Source organism: Nycticebus coucang, chromosome 9 (genome assembly GCF_027406575.1).
Source record: "Nycticebus coucang isolate mNycCou1 chromosome 9, mNycCou1.pri, whole genome shotgun sequence".
NCBI classification, from domain to species: domain Eukaryota; kingdom Metazoa; phylum Chordata; class Mammalia; order Primates; family Lorisidae; genus Nycticebus; species Nycticebus coucang.
Window position 1 is genome coordinate 8581463 of NC_069788.1, and position 21480 is coordinate 8602942.

At 39.4% G+C, this 21480-nt stretch overlaps 1 protein-coding gene across 1 annotated transcript in view; it reads left to right on the plus strand.

Annotated features, from left to right (window-relative positions):
* The window catches only part of IMPG1 (interphotoreceptor matrix proteoglycan 1), a 163033-nt gene that overhangs the window by 38170 nt on the left and 103383 nt on the right, over nt 1-21480 (plus strand). The window contains 5 exon segments of the mRNA XM_053603577.1: nt 1418-1584; nt 2276-2304; nt 7261-7325; nt 12505-12572; nt 15962-16111. Of these exon segments, the coding sequence (XP_053459552.1) occupies nt 1418-1584; nt 2276-2304; nt 7261-7325; nt 12505-12572; nt 15962-16111 (479 nt within the window).

Sequence of the window (21480 nt, forward strand, 5' to 3'; positions counted from 1 at the left end):
GATCCTCTTGCCTCAGCCTCCCACATCACTGGGACTACATGTGCCCGCCACAAGTCCTGGCTATTTTTTTTTTTTTTTTTTTTGTAGAGACAGAGTCTCACTTTATGGCCCTCGGTAGAGTGCCGTGGCGTCACACAGCTCACAGCAACCTCCAACTCCTGGGCTTAAGCGATTCTCTTGCCTCAGCCTCCGGAGTAGCTGGGACTACAGGCGCCCACCACAAGGTCCGGCTATTTTTTGGTTGCAGTTTGGCCGGGGCGAGTTTGAACCTGCCACCCTCGGTATATGGGGCCAGTGCCTTACCGACTGAGCCACAGGCGCCGCCCAAGTCCTGGCTATTTTTTTAGAGACAGGGTCTCATTCTTGCTCAGGCTGGTCTTGAACTAGTGAACTCAGGCAATCCACCTGTCTCAGCCTCCCAGAGTCATGGGATTACAGGCATAACCCACTGTGCCCAGCTTCAACCTAATTTAAAACTGCAGTCTACACACATGTACACACACACACCCCATATTTCCCATCTTCCTTTACATTTCTTAATTGGCACATAATAACTGTACATATTTATGGAGTACCTGGTTACATTTCTCTACACACAGTGTATTGTGATCAGATTAGGGTAATTAGCATATCCATCATCACAAACTTTTATCATTTGTGTTGGGAACATTCAATATCCTCTCTTCTAGCTACTTGAAATATATATTATTGTTAACTATAGTCATCGAACCATACTCTAGATGACTAGTATTCCTCCTATCTAAATGTAATTTTGTATCCTTTAACAAATCTTTCCCTAACCTTCCCTTCCCCCTACCCTCCCCAGCCTCTAGTACCCTCTGTTCTTTTTACTTCCATGAGAACAGCTTCAACATATGAATGAGAACAAGCAAGTGTTTAGCCTTCTGTTCCTGGCTTCTTTCCCTCAATGTATTATCTCCCAGTTCCATTCATGTGGTAGAATCACAGGATTCACCACGTAATATCTCCCAGTTCCATTCATGTGGTAGAATCACAGGATTTCATTCTTTTTATGGCTAACTAATGTCCAATTGTGTATATACACCACATTTTCTTTATCCATTCTTCTGTTGTTGAAGGCTTGGGTTGATTCCACAACTTGGCTATTGTGATTAGTGCTGCAAAAACATGGGGGTCTAGATGACTCTTCAATATACTGATTTCTCTTCCTTTAAATAAATGCCCAATCCCTATTTTCTTTCTTTTCTTTTTCTCCATAGCATATAGTAGGTGCTCAATAAGTATGCATTAAATGAATTCATTTCTAGGGGCTGTTACTTAGGGTGTCAACATAAGCCATGAAAGAGCTTTCCATGTTGTGAGATTGTATTGGCGTGGGGGTAAAGAGGTCTCTGAAGATGTGGCCACTTTCCACCCTGATGGATCTGTATTGCAGTGTGTCAGGAAGTGGTGTGGGAAGCGTATCGGGTCTTTCTGGATCGCATCCCCGACACAATGGAATACCAGGACTGGGTCAGCGTCTGCCAGCAGGAGACCTTCTGCCTCTTTGATATTGGGAAAAACTTCAGTAACTCCCAGGAGCACCTGGATCTTCTACAGCAGGTGAGCCTAAGCACTGCATGGCTATCAGAACTCTAGTCAAAGAGCTCCCAGGCCTCCAGCCCCTATCCCCCTTGAAGTGGTTTCCATCAGCAAGAGGGTTAGTTAAAGAAATGCTTGGTTGGCCAGGCATGATAGCTCACACCTGTAATCCCATCAATCTGGGAGGCCGAGGCAGGTGAATTGCTTGAGCTCAGGAATTCAAGACCAGCTTGAGCAATAGTGAGACCCCATCTCTACCAAAAATAGAAAAACTAGGGTGGCGCCTGTGGCTCAAAGGAGTAGGGCGCTGGCCCCATATGCTGGAGGTGGCGGGTTCAAACCCAGCCCCTGCCAAAAACTGCAAAAAAAAAAAAAAAAAAAAATAGAAAAACTAACCAGGCATTGTGACAGATGTCTATAGTCCCAGCTACTAGGAGGCTGAAGCAAGAGGATCACTTGAGCCCAAAAGTTTGAGGTTGCTTTGAATGCCACGGCACTCTAACCAGGGTGACAGAGTAAGATTCTGTCTCCAAAATAAAAGGAAGAAATGCTTGGAGATATCTGATAAAAGCCAAAAGGAATTTTATTCTTGCAAAATAATATTGTACAGACAGGCTGAAATGTAGCTGAAGAGAAGGGAATGAAAATAGAAAAGAGACTTCAGCTCTTCCGTTCATTATCTCCTGGTAAAATTACCTTTTTTTCTTTGCAGAGATTAAAACAGAGAAGCTTTCCTGAGAGGTAAGTATCCAAAATAGAGTGCTGTGTGCTCTTGACTTTAGAAAGATCATATAATAGAGTGAAACTAAGCAATTATATCTTTTTAATTTTATGTCAGCCATTAAGATCTGTGTAGGTTACTCTGACAGACAATTTATGCATATATTGTGCTGAGGATACGTGGAATATAAAAGGCCAATGGATAGACCTTATGGGTTGGGATATATATCTGCATTGTTTTCAGATAAAATGAATTAGTCACTGGCTGATATGTATTTAATGTGTATCTTCACTTGTAAGATCTAGAGCCATTAAAATAATTTTATTTTTAGAATGTATAATAAACTGTTAGTTACATCAGGAAAATATTTAATACAATCGGAGTGTGGCCTGAATTTTGAACTGTTATTTGGTATTCTGTAAAGTGTTAGTATTTCTCAAATTAAAATACTAAAGCACTGAGCTATATCTTCAACAAGAATTGACTATCAAATAAGAAAATTACAATGCAAAAAAACAAGGAAAGGAGGAAGAGAAAGGAAAGGGGAAATGATTAAAGAAGAGAGATGTCGTTGTCAAACTCTAAACTCACAAACTACATGCATAATACGACATCCCGAAATCTAAATCTGAAGATAAAACTACCAAGAGAGACACAAATGAGGCCATCTGAGTTGCGGGTGAGACTTTCGAAAGCCTTTCACCTTTGTTCCTACTCCCTTTGCCATCCACTTCATCCAAGACCTTGTTAATTTACTCTGTGAAAAATGTCCAATCCGTTCTCCCTAGTAGGGATCCCTGTCCCTAACCTCTTCTCCTTAACTTGCATAACTACTGCTAGATTCGTTAAGTCTGAAATATTTTTTGTTATATCAAGCCTCTCTGAATGACTTTCAAAAGATTCGCACATCTTCTCCTTGCCCTTCTGAATGTCCACTCCCCGCCCTGCTCCAGCCCACCTGTGTGCGGGAGGCTGCATGGTCAGAACTGCACGGTCAGCGTCCCTGCCCTCTGGCCTCTCATTAGCACCAGGATGAGAATGAAGGCAGGGGATATCTCTCTCTCTTTCTCTCTCTCTCTCTCTCTCTCTCTCTCACACACACACACACGCACACACACACACACACACACGCACACACACAGACCTGCAGAGTCCTTGAGGGTCACCATCTCCTTCGACTTCAGCTCAGCTCAGCTCCTGTCAGGCAGCTCTTTCCCCGGGGCCTTCTCTGTCTCTGCCTCAGGGTATTACTCTCCCCTGTTCTGGCCTAGGGGCAGTGTTAGCACCCCACTGTCACTTGCCCTCCAGCACTGTACTCTCCTTTGTGGCTATGCTTCCACTGTTCCCACAAGTTAGTACGTTATCTCTTCATTAAGCTGTGTTCAAATGACTGAGGTATGTTTCCTGCCGGGACCTTGACTGAGGCAGAAACCCACCTGATTAGTCAAGACCTTTCACCTCTGACAGTTCCACCTCAGCCTCCCATTAGCCATGATCCAACTGCTGACACCCCACACACACACTGAGCACAGACACACCCCCTCATCTGGGCTCTAAGCCGTTCCCTCTTGCCTGGAAGAACCTGCCTCCCACACCCCTCCCAAACAAATGCTGCTCTTGGTCAAGCCCCAGGCAGAGTCCCACCCTGGGTGATGTCTTAACAGCCTATTTGAAGCTGCAGCAGCTCTCCCTGCTTTGAACCTCGTACTTTGTACTTGTACTCCTCATTCAACACCTAGATTTTTATTTAACCTTTCCTCTCTATCTCCTGTTTCCCATGAGAGTATAAACTCCTCAAGAGTATAGTCTGTTTCCTACTTTTCCACCTCCTGCATAAAACTGAGCGAAGTCCTTATGTGTTTGATGTTGTCAGTCATGTCTATCAAGCCTCTGCTTTAGGAATTCTAAAACAATGTGACTTAGGAAAATCTTAATACTGGAGCATTACCTTGATTCACAAGACACAGACATATCAACACCTCTGATTTAAGTCCGTGGGTCATTGTGAAAGTTTTGAGATATACAAAATAATCAAAAATGTATAATCCAGATGGAAGACACAAATGAAGCCCTCTCAGCAACGCCAAAAAGCTGAGCAAGTTGAAACGTGCATGGTTGAATCAGAAAGGTCACTGTCAACTGGGTTTCTTGGAAGTGACATAATGGACTTTGACACAGTCTGTCTCAAAACATTTATAGTGACCCTTGTATACGATGATGCTTTACTGGTTCCTCCATTTTCAAAAGAGAGAAAGAGATAAAAGAAAGAGAGCCAAGCAGAGTCTATCCAGAAGAAAAAACTCAAAAGGATATACCAAATGTTTACAAACATTAATAATTATAAGAAACAATTATCTAAGAAAGAGAAAGAAAGGAAAGCATTTACTTTACCCACTGCTGTGCCTGCCAGCACTGCTGGAGAGAAGGAAGAAGCACAAAACCAACATTTTACATTGGCTATGGTTACCATATTGTTTTTAAAAGGAAAAAAGAAAGAAAAGAAATTCTCTTTTACTTAGAACCTTTCCAAGAAGATGAAACAGAAAATTTTCTCACCTGACTAGCCCGTAAATCTGCCAATTTCAAATGACTTTGAAATAAAAGTTAGTGAAAGAACCAAGTGCTCAGCTTCCCAATTCATAGCTCCTTGGTGGTAGTATAGATCGGCAGTTTAGTGGCAGAATCACGCCTTTTAGTAAAGGACAAGGAGACCACATCCCACACAGAGTCTTGCACACATGAGCTATTAACTTGTAACTAAAGCAACAGCAGCATTTTACTAATACTCTCCTGGGAAAAAGCAGGGGGCAAGTGGCTTAGGAGACAGGGAGCTCTAGCTCTAAACAAAGATCTACGAAGTTTTAAAACTTGTCTAAGTCAGAAAACACAATAATATTTGATATAATGAGAGTTTATTAATATACTCTCCATTAAAAACTACTTATTGAGTACATAGTATAATACCAGAAAAAAATAACAAGAATAGCTGGTCCCAGATTCCACTATGGAGTCTGCCAGAGGTCTGCCCCGAGTGCGGGGTCCTTCGAGACTTGTGGAAATGGCAATGATCAACTGGAAAAAATGAAATTAAAAGCAGTGAGAGATAAAGAGACAGGATACAGAGAATAGAGTTTTAAAAAGTAGGCACAGGGGTCCACTGGTAGCTTATGGGGCTTCACTGAGTGGCCCCGAGTGTGTGTTCCACTCAGCTTTTATTGAAGGCTATTTTTTCATTTAGCCCAGAGGGTAAGCTGAGGAAGGGAACAAAAATGTCAGCAGTTTCTCTGAGTAAACATGTTAGTTCTCATTCTATCTATAATCACTAACTTTAAGGGTCTGGACAGCCTTGAGAGATCCGGAACCTGAGCCTTCTGTAGAGGCAGCCTCCTGTCTGTGGTCACGCACACAGATTCCTTGGGGGAGGTTAGACCCCCTCTAGTTTCTCTGCAGAGCAGACATGTGGAGTCAGGCCTCCTGGGAAGAATTGGTGGAAAAGAGGAATTTTCACATTATCTCCATCTGGAGGCATTTCCCTCCCAAGCCCTCCTGCCCATATCTCAGGACTTGAGCTATTCCCTTGATCTCTGCCCTGGTCATAATACAAATCCCCACAGTGGGTATTTGCTTTGACTGTTGACTGGGCAGGGAACGGCCTGGTTAATGTTCCTTCCCAGGCCTTGCACTCAGCTTCTGCTACGGCCATTGTTCTCCACAGTGCTTACAGACCCAGCAGGGGTGTTTGTACACTGTATCCCTTGCAGGCCAGGCTTCCAGTAAAAGCAGAAACTTCCCAGACAGGTAATTCAACTGCTATATTAAACGAAGGCTAGCTAACTTGGTTTCATTCCACCTTGCTCAGCTTATTTCTGGTTTTCCCCTCTTCTGCGGGTGTTTTCCCTTGCTAAGCATAGGGTCTTCGGTCCCCATTCTCCCTTCTGGTCTTAGTTTATATTTGGCCTGTGTGCACCCCTGTGGTCACCCATGTTTACATCTGACATTCATTCCGGCTGGTCAGAGGCAGTGCTGGGCTGATTGATAATATTTTATATATTATACTTAATTAGCACTTTGGCAGAATTGGGTGTAGCAGAGATACGTAGGTGGTACTATCGGCTATGACCATTGTAGATGACTCTGAAACAACAGAACATCTAGCCATTCCCTTTGATTGTACCATAAGCCTGAGCCACAGATAATAACCAATATATTGGTTAACTGCTTTTGTGTTATACAGACACAAATCTGTGGTACCTAATAGTGGACAGCAACAAATTTTTCAGTGAGCTTCAAAAAATATCACTATCAATACTCCCTTCTAAATAACACCTGTTAAAATGGGCTAACATTATATGCAGACAGCTTTACCACCATGACTTTGGATCGGCTCCCAGAACACATGCCACACTGTCATTACATGCTACTGCAAGCCTGTCCCCAAGTCCTTGACTGGTTGCCATTGTAGACAATGGTTGTGTCCAGAATAGAGATTTAATCCACCTACATTATCTAGAAATCAACTTCTCTCCCATTATTCTAACCACAAGAATTACATTATAAGATAAGCTTAAGGTCTCTAGATATGTAGGCTTGAGGGTCTGGGATTTTAGCAGGAATATTTCAGTCACAGAATACATCATTGATTATCAAGAACCCAGAGTGAATACAGCAGGGCTATAAAACATTGAGCCGCAAAGATCAATGCTGCCTACTACAGAGAACTCCCGAGACCACACAAAACACAACACGTATGGAAAACCCTACAGTCAAACATAACTATTTTAGGAGGTGGTTTGAATTTTTCTTCAGTGAGAATACATTCAAATATTACCTCTATAATAAAAAGGTAAATCCATTTTTAAACTATACTTTGTTTCTCATTTTTAGGTCTATTCAGTATAGGAAAATTTAAACATATGTCCCCTACTGTCATCAAGATCCTTGTCACCACCTCTGGTTTCTTTTCATTGTCCTAATAGGAAAGATGAAATATCTACAGAAGAGACACTGGGAGAGCCCAGTGAGGCCCCGGTGCTTCCAACAGGTAAGGTTAGCTCTTATTTCGTCTGCTTCCAAACTTCCAAATCATCAGTAAAGCATGTTATTTACAAAGCAATACCTAGTTGAAGTTAACAGATTTATAATGACTTTCTCAAAACTAACTCATATTCCTAACCTTATAAAATAATTTAAATTTTATTGTATAAAACTTAGAAAATATACAAAAAGGTAAAACCAAATCTTCGATCATCTACAATTTAGAAACAATATTGTCATTTTTTGCCTATTTTCTGCCATCTTTTTCTTATTATGTTTATGTATTACTAAGACCATATTTAGAGTTAGTATCTTTTTTTCACTTAACGTGATTGATGTAAAGAGAATTTTATGGTTGCATTAAAACTTCGATCATCATTTTGATGACTTCCAACATTCTATTGTATTTATACAAATAAAATCAATGCAACCATTCCATCCTTGTTGTGTTTAAAGCCCATTACAAATGACGCTTTATTTTATTATTTTATTTAATTTTTTGAAAAAAGCTGGAGTTGAGTAGCATGGTCATAGGTTACTGCAGCCTTAAATTCCTGGGCTCTAGTGATCCTCCTGCCCCAGCCTCTTGAGTAGCAAGTTCTACAGAAATGCCACCATGCCTGGCTAAACTTTTTAGTTTTTGTAGCAACAGAGTTTCACTATATTGTTCAAGCTGGTCTTAAACTCGTGGGCTCAAGCACTCCTTCTGCCTCAGCTTCCCAAAGTGCTGGGATTGCAGGTGTGAGACACCACCCCCAGCCACAAATAATGCTTTAATAAACATAGCTAGACATAAATCTTTGTCAAATCACTGCTTTCTTGAAATACATTACTACTAAATCAAAAACTATGAATCTTAAGACTTTTGATAGATTTTGCCAAATTAGTTTTCCAGAACTTTTTTTTGTGTGTGTGAGGGATTCATTGAGGGTACAAGAAACCAGTTAACACTGATTGCATTTGTTAGGTACAGTCCCTCTTACAATTGTGTCTTGCCCCCAAAAAAGGTGTGTCATACACTGAGACCCCACCACCCTCCCTCCTTCCCTCTCTCTGTTCTCCCCTTCCCCCACCCCCCACCATGTACTAGGTCATTCATTGTTCTTATATCAAAATTGAATACATAGGATTCATGCTTCTCCATTCTTGTGATGCTTTACTGAGAATAATGTGTTCCACTTCCATCCAGGTTAATAGAAAGAATGTAAAGTCTCCATCTTTATTAATGGCTGGATAGTATTCCATGGTATACATATACTGCAGCTTGTTAATCCATTCCTAGGTCGGGGGGATCCTGTTTCCATATTTGGGCAATTGTAAATTGAGCTGCAATAAACAGTCTAGTGCAAGTGTGCTTATGATAAAAGGATTTTTTCCCTTCTGGGTTAGATGCCCAGTAATGGGATTGCAGGATCAAATGGGAGGTCTAACTTGAGTTCTTTGAGGATTCTCCATACTTCCTTCCAAAAGGGTTGTATTAGTTTGCAGTCCCACCAACAGTGTAAAAGTGTTCCTTTCTCCAAGAAATGGTGTTACAATTTAAATAACACACTGGTCAAAAGAGTCTACCTCATTGCAAACTTGCCAATGTTAAATGTTACTATTTATTTTAATGTTCGCCAAAAGGAAAGGGAAAATAATATTTCCTATTTTATTAGATTTTTAAAATTTCTCATTCATGTATTTTTCTACTGCAGCTTTTCTATTTTCCCATGTAATTCGAGAATACTTTTAAATATATGAGATCTAATTAAGTCTGAGACCTCATCTGAGAAAATGTGCTGCATACCTCATTGCTGAATGTCACTATGGTCACCTTCGACATGCTCCTCTTGAGAAGCTATGCATTGATCCCAGCACCCTTCAAGCAATATTGGAACTCTTTCTATAATAACTATCAGAGTTGTGTCGTACAGCACATAATGAATGCCACTTAGTAAGATACTGCCACACATCAACACGAACACATCTGTGAGACACTGATATACCGAGGTTATGAAACCTTTCTGAGCTGTTTCTACAGTGTTGCCAACGTAAGCCTACAGGGCAAGTTCTCACACTTAATTGTCAGACTTCATACTATGTAAAACTATCTTTCAGACAATTTTTTTTCTCAGTATATTTGACTTTTAGTTATGTAATAATGTTTTAAGAAACCAAATTTTTATGACCAAACATCTATAAATTGAGAAAATAGAGATTTTTAAACAATTGATAATAATGTTTTCCCATTTCTTTATTTACTGACATGCAGAGAAAGCCATATTTCAGTATTTCAGAAAGCTGTGACTATATCTTAGTATCTTTTGTAAGTTCAGCCAATTTGCCATTTCTAGACTGACTTGTAGCTAATAGTACAGCAATCCTAGGTCAATTTCAATTCTACAAATGTTCATAGTAAAATACATTTTTAACAATAAAAAGAAGAGCCACATACTTGTTAATGCCTCTTGTAAACAGCTCAAACTTGACCTGAGGCATCTAATAATGTCTTATTCAAAAAGTATAATTTATAAAAGGAATAATATAAAAAATGTTTTGCACTACATTTTTAATACCAGAAAATAACCAAAATTAGTGAGAGAATTGAAATTTGTATTTCTATTTTTAGAATGTAAGGTTAGTATATGTTAGCTGATAGAAGCTTTCATGAAACAAGTGTAAATTTAGTAAGATACACTAAACGGTAAGTTAAAATGAACTCTTTGATATAAATTCTTTTTCATTTTGTTCTTTACAAAAACTTTGAGAGGACAGTGGACAAATGATACAATACGACATGGCAAATCACCACTATATATTAGAGTTCCAACCACAAATGTTTTAGCATTATTTCCTCAGACCTCCTGGACACCTAAGGCTGAGGTTCACATGCAGATACTTCTACTATTGAGATTATTTCCAAAATGCAGCTACACTGCAGATGTTGGTGAGGGTGTGGAGAAAAGGGAACATTTTTACACTGCTGGTGGGACTGCAAGCTAATACAGCCTGTTTGGAAAGAAGTATGGAGAATCCTCAAAGAGCTAAAAGTAGACCTTCCATTTGATCCAGCAATCCCATTACTAGGGATCTACCCAGAAGAACAAAAATAATTTTATCATAACCATTTTATCATGTGCACTCAAATGTTTATAGCAGTTCAATTCACAATCGCCAAGATGTGGAAGCAGCCCCAGTGCCCATCACAAGAGGGGAAGGAGAGAGGGAGGGGCGGGGAGGGGGAGGGGTTGTGCTCTCACCTAACAGGCACAACCTAAGGGTATACGGCACGCCTTCTGGGTGAAGGGCTCAACTATAACTTGGACTCTGCCTAACAAACGTAAACGTAATCCTCTGTACCCTCATATTAATCTGAAATTTAAAAAATAATAGCAATTTCTAAAATGCAGCTACAAACAAAGCCTTCCAGACCCTAAGTACGATGAAAGCAATTCTCATCCTAGTTCTCAGAGATAGCACCTTTCTATATGATTCCATATAGAAAGTAGAAAATCTTCTTAACAGTGTACACTTGGAGATGCTTCAAAGACTTTACTCAAAAGAAAACTATTTTTTCTTCTAACTTTCACTCTCTAGCCCAGTCCCTCTATCATCATTATTGGTAAAACTTACAGGGGTACTGGAACATGGATATTTCAGTGTGCAATTCAAAAACGGTTTCCCTTATCTTTAACCTGAACCTTGAACCCTTAAAATGTAAATGCAACACTCCCTAGGAGAGAAGGACATTAAGTGGAGTCACTTGCTATATTTTAACTGACAAATTCAGTTACAATAATGTTTCCTGAGACAAGATTTTGACGGGGAAATGGCATGAGGTGCCTCAGAGGGGAAGAGAGAGACATCTCCGAAATAGACGGAGTGCAAAATAGCCCGGAAGATAAGCCCTGGCCACCTTATATCTGTTCTGAGTTTTCACAGTGTGGATAATTTCTCTTTTTAAGGCAACAAAAATGGAAGGATACCCAAATAGCAACAAAAAATTTATTCTTCCAATACAATAGCCAAGAACGTTTTATTGTAACCAAAAAAATTTGGTATGAACAGATTATTTATAGAAGTATAAAGCCTGAAGACACTTTACATGGTTCATCGTCTGGTGAAAGTCAGGATACAGAAACACACCATCCCAAATGCTGATAGCAGGTGTTTCAGCTAGGGCTGAAGGGGAAGATGACAGGGACCACATCCTTTGAGATTTTGATATGTATTTTATTAGGCAAAGAAAGAAAGGCCTTCCCCAGATGATTCTGGTAACCACCCTCCTGCACCCCCATCACTAGGAACCACAATTCCACACCCAATACAATGACTTCCCAGAACCGCACAGTTACAAGTGACCCCCTTGTGACTGCTGATTCCCAGATATCACATACTCTTCAGAAAGCGAGGAGAGAGAAATTCATTTGGAGGCATATCCTGTTTTCTAAACACAAATATACAGTAATGCATTCTATGTGTTTGCCTAATTAAGATTGAATGGAAAGCTACTTCCACCTAAACATAAGCCAATTAACTATAACACTATTTCCCCTGAGCATTTTAAAAATAATAACTTATAAATAGAAATGTATTTCTTCTCATGATACAATGATGCCCTTTTCTTAAAACATGAAAAAATCTTAGACTTCCATTCTATAGAGATCCTTAAATGCATCCAGACATTTGCCACATATCTGGCACGGCTTATAGTGGTCTGTCCTAAAAGGAGTGAAATTAACAGCAACTTTATGTTCTCTCGTCTCTTGGAATTTCTGATTAAAATCCTATGCTTCAATGATTGCTAAAGCAATCTAAATTTTAAAGACTTAGGAAGTGTCCTAAGAAAACTTTTCTCAAAAGAACACGTTCAAGGTAAATATCTGTCTACACAACTTTTATATAGTCTCACAAAGAAAAATTAATGGTATCTCATCAGGCAAATGCATGAGACTGGAACGTATCTAGGGTAGCACAAAACTTGGGTCCTAAAGAAGTAGAATGAAGAATTTAACTAAGATTTTTACAAAGTATGAGTCATATTTTTTCAAGGACATATTTATGTGATCTTAAAAATGTGAGTTTAGAATCCACCAAACATCTGTAAATTGAAGAATGACAGAAAAAGCATATGGGATTTTGCCCTTGTTCTAATTTAAGCTTCTCCAGACTCATTTTTGTGTCTGTAATTTTAATTTCCACAGATGCTGCCGATGTCTCATTCAAACCCTTCCCTCTCACTCCTGATGACACATTCTTCAGTGACACAACAGTGAGTTCCGACGGTAGATCCTAGCTCTTCACATGCCTGGTTTTGTTGGTTTAGCAAAACAAGAAAAGAGAAAGGATGAGCTGGCCACTCGGCGATATCAGTGCTGTATTTTTATCACTGTAATTAAGAGTCAGTGGCTTTGTCCTAGTCACACTATTTTCACTTCTTCTAGGAACAGAGAGGGGAAAAATAGATTGAGGACTAGGATAAAGTGGGAAAAACTATAAGAAACAACTTAATATAAGCTCTGGAGGGCAGGGGCCCTTCCCCCCAGTACTTAACTGGCCCTTATATATTCTGTAGTTAGTGTTCACCAAGTATGAGAATGAACGGGTCGATCCATCGGTTACTGAGGTCTTTCCCCACTGCAGTGGAATCCCCTGTTGACAGCAAGAGTGAAGGTTTTGTTCTCAATCTTACCTGGCATGAATACGTCAGACAGAAATCAAACTGATCAAAATCCTGTACGTCAAGCTGGAAAAATAAATCATGTTCTAAGGCAAAGAGGAGCACTTGTCACCTCTCTGAGTAAAAATGTGTGCAGATGAGAAAATGGTTGCAGAATGTAATGTTGGTTATCAAAAGGGGGGGGATTGTAATTTCCCTCAACAGTCTGAGAGCAGACACTCAGAGCCAAAGCAGGGAGCCCCTGTTCTCATCAGTTGAGTGTGAGAGACTTGGACGTGGCGTGAGGATAAGGAGCAGCGGGCCGGAGCCGGGCTCTTCTCATCCTCATGCCCTGGGCTGGGCGGCGGCTCTGGTCCTTCCGCTTCCTTCTAACCCCTGATGGAGTCACAAGTCAAAGCTGTTGGACAAAGGCACAAAGCTTAGTCTCCATAGCTCTCCATGAGAAATCAGGGATTAGCCCCTGCTGATCACTCTATCTACCCTTTAAGCCAGATGACTGGGGGTTTGGTTGAACTATTGGCATGAACGAAAAATGAAAATATTGTATTTTTCTGGAAAATGCTGCTCCATCAACAGTGAAAATTGCTGTTGGAAAAAAAAACTGCTGACTATCATTCAATATATATTCCCTACAACATTTGCAGTCTGTCGTTTCTCTTTTCTTACATCCCCGTGTCCCATCTAATATTTCATGTCATATTCACTGCATCATCCTCCTAATATCCTTTTCACCACCTGCATCTATCACTTAGCCTTTCATTTAGCAAACATTACAAAAATCTGCTGATGTGCTACACGTCAGGCTCTGCACTGAAGATCCTGAGATGAACAGTACGCCATCCCTGCTCTCAGGGAATTTCTAATGTGATCAGGTACCAGAAAATAGTGTTAAAGCTGGCTGAAGACAGCAGGCGTACAGACTGGGACAAAATGATATGCTAGGACAGGTTGCAGGGGAGTGACCCTAGTCGTGTGTGCTCTCTGAGAGTTTGTGCATAAATGTCCCTGAGCTTTTTGTTTTGGGATTCATGGAAGAATGAGAATTATGTGGAATCAAGGGGATTGATTACCTGTCGGGTGGCAAGGTCTGCGTATAAAAAGGGGCTCTAGGGGAGTGTATGATAGGGGCCAAATGAGCAGGTATGATGCTAACCGATGCCAAAAGAGGGGTTCAGAAGAGGGAAGATTTCCTCTACCCCAGATGGTAAGAGGAGGCTGTGTGTGTGTGTGTGTGTGTGTGTGTGTGTGTGTGTGTGTGTGTGTGTTATTGCTGGAGGCAGGAGGCAGGGGCTGGAGTCCAGGGAGGAGGAGCTCCAGGCAGCAGATGAGACAGGCAATGAAGCATCTCACACCATGAATAGAAGATCCAGCAGTCAGGACAGAGAATTCAGACTAAAATTTTTCTAACAAGTTGGAATCAGATTGTGGAGAACCTTAAACACCAGGGTAAAAAGTCTGGGTTGTAAACCACCATATGTCTGAAGGTGCTAGGTGAGACACATGAAAAATGAATCTGGTGGCTGAGGCTAAGTAAGATACTTCTCACTAATATATTTAAAGAATTTATTTAAATGTCTTGGCCTGGTGCCATGATTCATGCCTATAATCCTAGCACTCTGGGAGGCCAAGGCAGGTAGACAGCTTGAGCTCACAAGTTTGAGACCAGCCCAAGCAAGAGCAAGACCCCGTCTCTAAAAAAATAGCTGGGCGTTTTGGCAGGCACCTGTAGTCCCAGCTACTTGGGAGGCTGAGGCAAGAGAATCACTTTAGCCCAAGAGGTTGAGGTTGCTGTGAGCTATGATGATGCCATGGCACTCTACCCAGGAGGAAAAAGTGAGACTCTGTCTCAAAAAAAAATAATAAAAATAAAAATAAATGTCTTACATAAGCTTCAAATCTGCCTAGTGAACCAGTAAGTTTCTAGAGAATATCATGTGCCACACTTTTCTTTGAATGGCCCACTGATCCCAGCACTGTGCTACACTCAGACGGATACTCAGTGCATGATTTTTGAATGAATGAAGCTCTTTTAAACAAACATCAGAAGTCTCTGAAGTGTGAATCCACATCCTCCTGTGTCCTGCTGAAGTTGGAGGCTGTGCTGTTGTCCATACTCGTGGACAAGGGGCGTTTGTGACGGGAAATGAGGAGGAAACACATCATCCCCTACATGGCAGTCTCCCCTGGTCCTTCTCCACTTTCAGCTTTCTTAACTCTAACTTCACTGTAAGAAACCACGTATGTCACCAGAGACATTACATTTTCACAGACATGTTTCTTTCTTTTGAGGGAAAGCTGAGCAGATCTCAGTACCATCTGGGCACCCAACACTGAACATCTGTCAAACCCAAGTTTGAAACCAGCTCCAGGCTTGCTCTGGGCCCTGGTAGCCCATGTGAATTCAGAGCAGTCAGAAGCCCCTGCTGGTTCCCAGGCCAGTGGGCAAGAAGGATGAGCCTCTCTTGGCATGATAGTACTTTCTAACTACAAAATGTCAATGTGAAGTTTAAGCTCAAATGTTCTAATTAAATTAGTCGACTCTTCTCTAAAAAAAAAAATGTATCAAATAATATCTCAGCATCTATAGGCTATTTTGTCTAATGCAACCCTCACTGTAGTATTTATAAAGTAACACAGTGACGTCGGACAATCCTGGTGATGCACCAGCAATAACTGTGTAATAAATATGTGTGTGTGCATGTGTTCATATGTGTGTAGAGGATATGTGTGTATGCATGTAAGTCGATGCTTTCATGAAAATGACACAGTCATAAAATGACAGACTGTTCATCGCAGCTCTGATACTTCATCTCTCACTGAAATTCAGAGGCCACTTCTAGTTGATAGGGCTTTTATTCAAAAAGCACTTGAACCTTTATGATTCACTCCTTGAGATAATATCAATATATGTTATATAATATAGCCATTTGTTTGTGGTTTGTACAAATAGAACTCCCCCACCCTTTTTCTTTTTTACTCAGAAAGGAGAAAGAGAATTCACTGTGTCTGAGGGCCCTCTGGAGCAGAAGGTGGAGCTGAGCATCTCTCTGGTGAACCAGCTGTTCAAGGCAGAGCTTGCTGATTCCCAGTCCCCATCTTACCAGGAGCTAGCAGTAAAGTCCCAGCTTCAGGTGAGTGGACCCGGCCTGTATGACCACATTTATGTCACGGCTGAGAATCTGAGAGCCAACAGGACTTAAACCCATTTGCCTAACTGTTCCAACTTCTTGCCACCAGGCATTCATTTTAACCATCAAAGAGAAAACAGGAAAGAAAGAGAGAGAGAGAAACTAATAATGGGTCTCAGAATATTAGGACAAAAGGATCCCAGGAAATTTTTCATTCCAGCTTTTCCATTCACAATTTTGCCTTCCATAGCTTCAGTTACTCACAGTCAACCCTGGTCCAAAATATTAAATGAAAAATTCCAGAAATAGACAACTTATAAGTTCAACACATTGTCAGAAGGTCAAGAATAGCCTAACACTGTGTCACAATACCAATATCATCCGACTCACTATGTCTCATCACATCAGCCCCCTATCATTTCACATCACCACAGAAGAGTGAGTATAGTGCACTAAGATCTCTTAAAAGAGAGAGACCCCACACACATAACTCTTCTTGCACTATATTGGTATAATTGTTCTGTTTTATTATTAATTATTGTTATCTAATCTCTTACTGTACCTAAATTTATAAAATTAAACTTTATCACAGATATATATGTATTAAAAAAACATAGTATATATAGGTATAGATATACTACTGAGGTTTCAGGCATGCCCTTGGGATCTTACAAAATATCTCCTGGAAATAAGGGAGGACTATCATATTTGCATTTAGATTTTCTTTAAATGATAGTAAATTTTTAAATCTCATTCAACTAAAAGCTGCTATACAGATATTCTTACATGTCTAAACAACCATTATCATGGTCTCAAGGACATACATTTGCAGACAAATTCATCAAGATGTATGTATACTAAATGCATACAGATTTTTATATCTCAATCAGACCTTGATAAAGTGTATTAAAATAAAACAAAATGACCACATGGGGCACCAATTGGAGAACATACTGGACTGAATTATGGATTTTAATTCATAATACTTTTTCTTTCTTTTTTTTTTTTGGAAGACAATATTTATTTTTTATAATGTGGAGACCTAATTTTTTTTTCTTTTTACAATATACTGGTTTTACATACAGTTTAAATATTTTCATCAAACTGGTTAACATAGCATTTTCTTAGTTATTATGTTAAGACATTTATATTCTACACTTAGTAAATATCACTTGTACCCTTGTAAGATGCACCATAGGTGTGGTCCCACAAATTACCCTCCCTCCACCCTTCCTCGTCCTCCCCTCCCCTCCCTATCCCCTTCTTCTTGGGCTACAATTGGATATGAAAGCTACAAATTGGTTTCATAGTAAGACTGAGTACATTGGATACTTTTTGTTCCATTCTTGAGATACTTTGCTGAGAAGAATATATTCCAGCTCCATCCATGTAAACATGAAACAGGTGAAGTCTCCATCTTTCTTTAAGGCTGCATAATATTCCATGTTGTACATATACCACAATTTATTAATCTATTTGTGGGTCAATGGTCACTTGGGCTTCTTCCATGACTTAGCAATTATGAATTGGGCTGCAATAAACATGCTGGTACAAATATCTTTGTTATAATGTGACTTTTGGTCTTCTGGATATACACCTAGTAAAGGAATTGTAGGATCAAATGGCAGGTCTATTTTTAGATCTCTAAGTGTTCTCCAAACATCTTTCAAAAAGGAACATATTAGTTTTGCATTCCAACCAGCAATGTAGAAGTACTTTATTTTATCCACATCCACACTGACATCTCTGGTTTTGGGGATTTTGTGATGTGGGCTAATCGTACTGGAGTTAGAAGATATCCCAAAGTAGTTTTAATTTGCATTTCTCCGATGATTAAGGATGATGAGAATTTTTTCATATGTCTGTAGGCCGTGCACCTGTCTTCTTCAGAGAAGGTTCTCTTCAAGTCCCTTGCCCACCCTGAGATGGGATCACTTATTCTTTTCTTGCTAATACATTTGAGTTCTCTGTGGATTCTAGTTATTAAACCTTTGTCAGAGACATAACCTGCAAATATCATTCTGAGGGCTGTCTGCTTGCTTTATGTACTGTGTTACTGGCTGTGCAGAAGCTTTTTAGTTTGATCAGGTCCCAGTAATGTATTTTTGGTGTTACTTCAATGGTGCAGGGGATCCTTCTCATAAAATATTCACCCAGGCCGATTTCTTTAAGTGTTTTCCCTGCACTTTATTCCAGTATTTTTATTAGTTTCATGACTTAAGTTTAAATCTTTTATCCATGAGAGTCTATCTTAGTTAATGGTGAAAGGTGTGGGTCCAGTTTCAGTCTTCTACAGGTTGCCAGCCAGTTCACCCAGCACCATTTGTTAATAGGGAATCTTTTCCCCACTGAATATTTTTAATTGGCTTGTCAAAGATCAAATAATGGTAAGTAGCTGGATTCATCTCTTGGTTCTCTATTCTCTTCCATACATCTACCTCTCTCTTTTTATGCCAGTACCATGCTGTTTGATCATGATCGATTTATAGTATAGTCTGAGGTCTGGTAGCATGATTCCTCCTGCTTGGTTTTTATTTCTGAGTAAGGTCTTGGCTATTTGAGGCTTTTTCTGATTCCATATAAAAAGAAGTGTTATTTTTTCAAGATCTTTAAAGTATGACAGTGGAGCTTTAATAGGGGTTGCATTAAAATTGTATATTGCTTTGGGTAGTATAGACATTTTAGCAATGTTGATTCTTCCCAGCCATGAGCATGGTATGTTTTTCCATTTGTTAATATCTTCAGCTATTGCTTTTCTTAGAATGTCATAGTTCTCTTTATAGAGATTTTTCACATCTTTTGTTAGGTATACTCCCAAATATTTCATCTTCTTTGGCACTACTATGAACAGAATAGAGTCCTTGATGTTTTTCGGCTTGGCTACTGTTGGTATATATAAAGGCTACAGACTGATGGGTGTTGATTTTGTAGCCTGAGACATTGCTGTATTCCTTGATCACTTCTAAAAGTTTTGTAGTAGAATCCCTGGTATTTTCCAAATATACAATCATATCGTCTGCGAAGAGTGAAAGTTTGATCTCTTCTGAGCCTATGTGAATACCCTTAATCGCCTTTTCTTCCCTAATTGCAATGGCTAAAACTTCCATTACAATGTTAAAGAGCAATGGAGACAATAAGCAATCTTGCCTGGTTCCTGATCTAAGTGGAAATGATTTCAATTTAACTCCATTCAATACGATATTGGCTGTGCGTTTGCTGTAGATGGCCTCTATTAGTTTAAGAAATGTCCCTTCTATACCAATTTTCTTAAGTGTTCTGCACATGAAGGGATGCTGGATATTATCAAAAGCTTTTTCTGCATCAATGAAGAGAATCATATGGTCTTTATTTTTTAGTTTGTTTATGTGCTGAATTACATTTATAGACGTACGTATTTTGAACCAGCCTTGAGGGCCTGGGATAAATCCCACTTGGTCGTGGTGTATAATTGTTTTGATGTGTTGTTGGATTCTGTTTGTTAGGATTTTATTGAGTATTTCTGCATCAATATTCATTAATGATATTGGTCTATAATTTTCTTTTCTTGTTGGGTCTTTCCCTGGTTTAGGGATCAAGGTGATATTTGCTTCATAGAATGTATTGGGTAGTAGTCCTTCTTTTTCTATATTTTGGAAGAGGTTTAGTAATATAGGTACTAGTTCTGAAAGGTTTGGTAGAATTCTGATGTGAAGCCATCTGGTCCTGGCTTTTCTTTATAGGGAGATTTTGTATAGTTGATGCTATTTCAGAACTTGATATAGGCCTGTTCAACATTTCCATTTCGTTCTGGCTAAGTCTTGGCAGCTGGCGTGCTTCCAAGTATTGATCATTTTCCTTCAGATTTTCATTTTTCTGAGAGTAAAGTTTCTTGTAATATTCATTAAGGATTTTTTGAATTTCTGGGGGCGTCTGTTGTTACTTCATCTTTACCATTTCTGATTGATGAAATTAGAGATTTTACTCTTTTTTCCTGGTTAGGTTGGCCAAAGGTTTATCTATTTTGTTCATCTTTTCAAAAAACCAACTTTTTGATTTGTTGATCTGTTGTATAATTCTTTTGTTTTAAATTTCATTTAATTCTGCTCTGATTTTGGTTATTTCTTTTCTTCTGCTGGGTTTGGTGTTGGAATTTTTTTCCTTCTCCAGTTGCTTGAGATGTCCCATTAAGTTATTAACTTCCTGTCCTTCTTTTTTCTTGAGGAAGGCTTGCAGTGCTATAAATTTCCCTCTTAGGACTGCCTTTGCAGTATGCCAGAGGTTCTGATAATTCGTGTCTTCATTGTTGTTCCAAGAATTTGATAATTTCCTTCTTAATCTCCTCTATAACCCATCTATCCTTCAGCATAAGGTTATTTAGCTTCCATGTTTTGGTATGGGTATGCAGATTCCTGTTGTTATTGAGTTCAACTTTTAGTCCATGATGGTCTGAGAAGATGCAAGGAATAATTTCTACTTTTTCAAATTTGCTGAGGTTAGATTTGTGGCCTAGGATGTGGTTGATTTTGGAGTATGTTCCGTGGACTGATGAGAAGAATCTGTTTTCAGTTTTGTTGGGATCTAATGTTCTGTAGGTGTCTGTTAAGTCCAGATGTTGAATGGTTAAGTTTAAATCTAAAATTTCTTTGCTTAGCTTCTTTTTGGAGGATCTATCCAGCACTGCTAAAGGAGTGTTAAAATCTCCAACTACTATGGAATTGGAGGAAATCAAGTTGCTCATGTCTGTTAGAGTCTCTCTTATAAATTGAGGTGCATTCTGGTTGGGTACATAAATATTAATAATTGAAATATCATCATATTGAGTATTACCTCTAACAAATATGAAGTGTCCATCCTTATCCTTCCTTATTTTGGTTGGTTTAAAGCCTATTGTATCTGCGAATAGGGTTGCATTGCCTGTTTTTTTTCTGCTTTTCATTAGCCTGGAATATAGCTGACCATCCCTTCACCTTGAGTCTATAATTATCTTTTAAGGTAAGATGAGATTCTTGTAGCAGCAGATATTTGGCCTGAGTTTTTGTATCCAGTCAGCCAACCTGTGCCTCTTTAGAGGACAATTTAAACCATTCACATTAATCGAGAATATTGATAAGCCTTTTGAGAGTCCGGTGGACATTTTTAATCCTTTTGGGACCGTGGAAGTTGGAATTTGATCAAAAGTTTCTAGGTGAGTTTACTTTTGTGGTGGAGGATTATGCTGGTCTTTATGGAAGATAGGTCTGAGAATATCCTGAAGAGCTGGTTTAGTTATGGCAAAGTTCTTCAACATATGAATGTCATTAAAGTATTTAATTTCTCCATCATAAATGAAACTCAGTGTAGCTGAGTACAGGATCCTGGGTTGAAAGTTATTTTGTTTTAGGAGATTAAAAGTC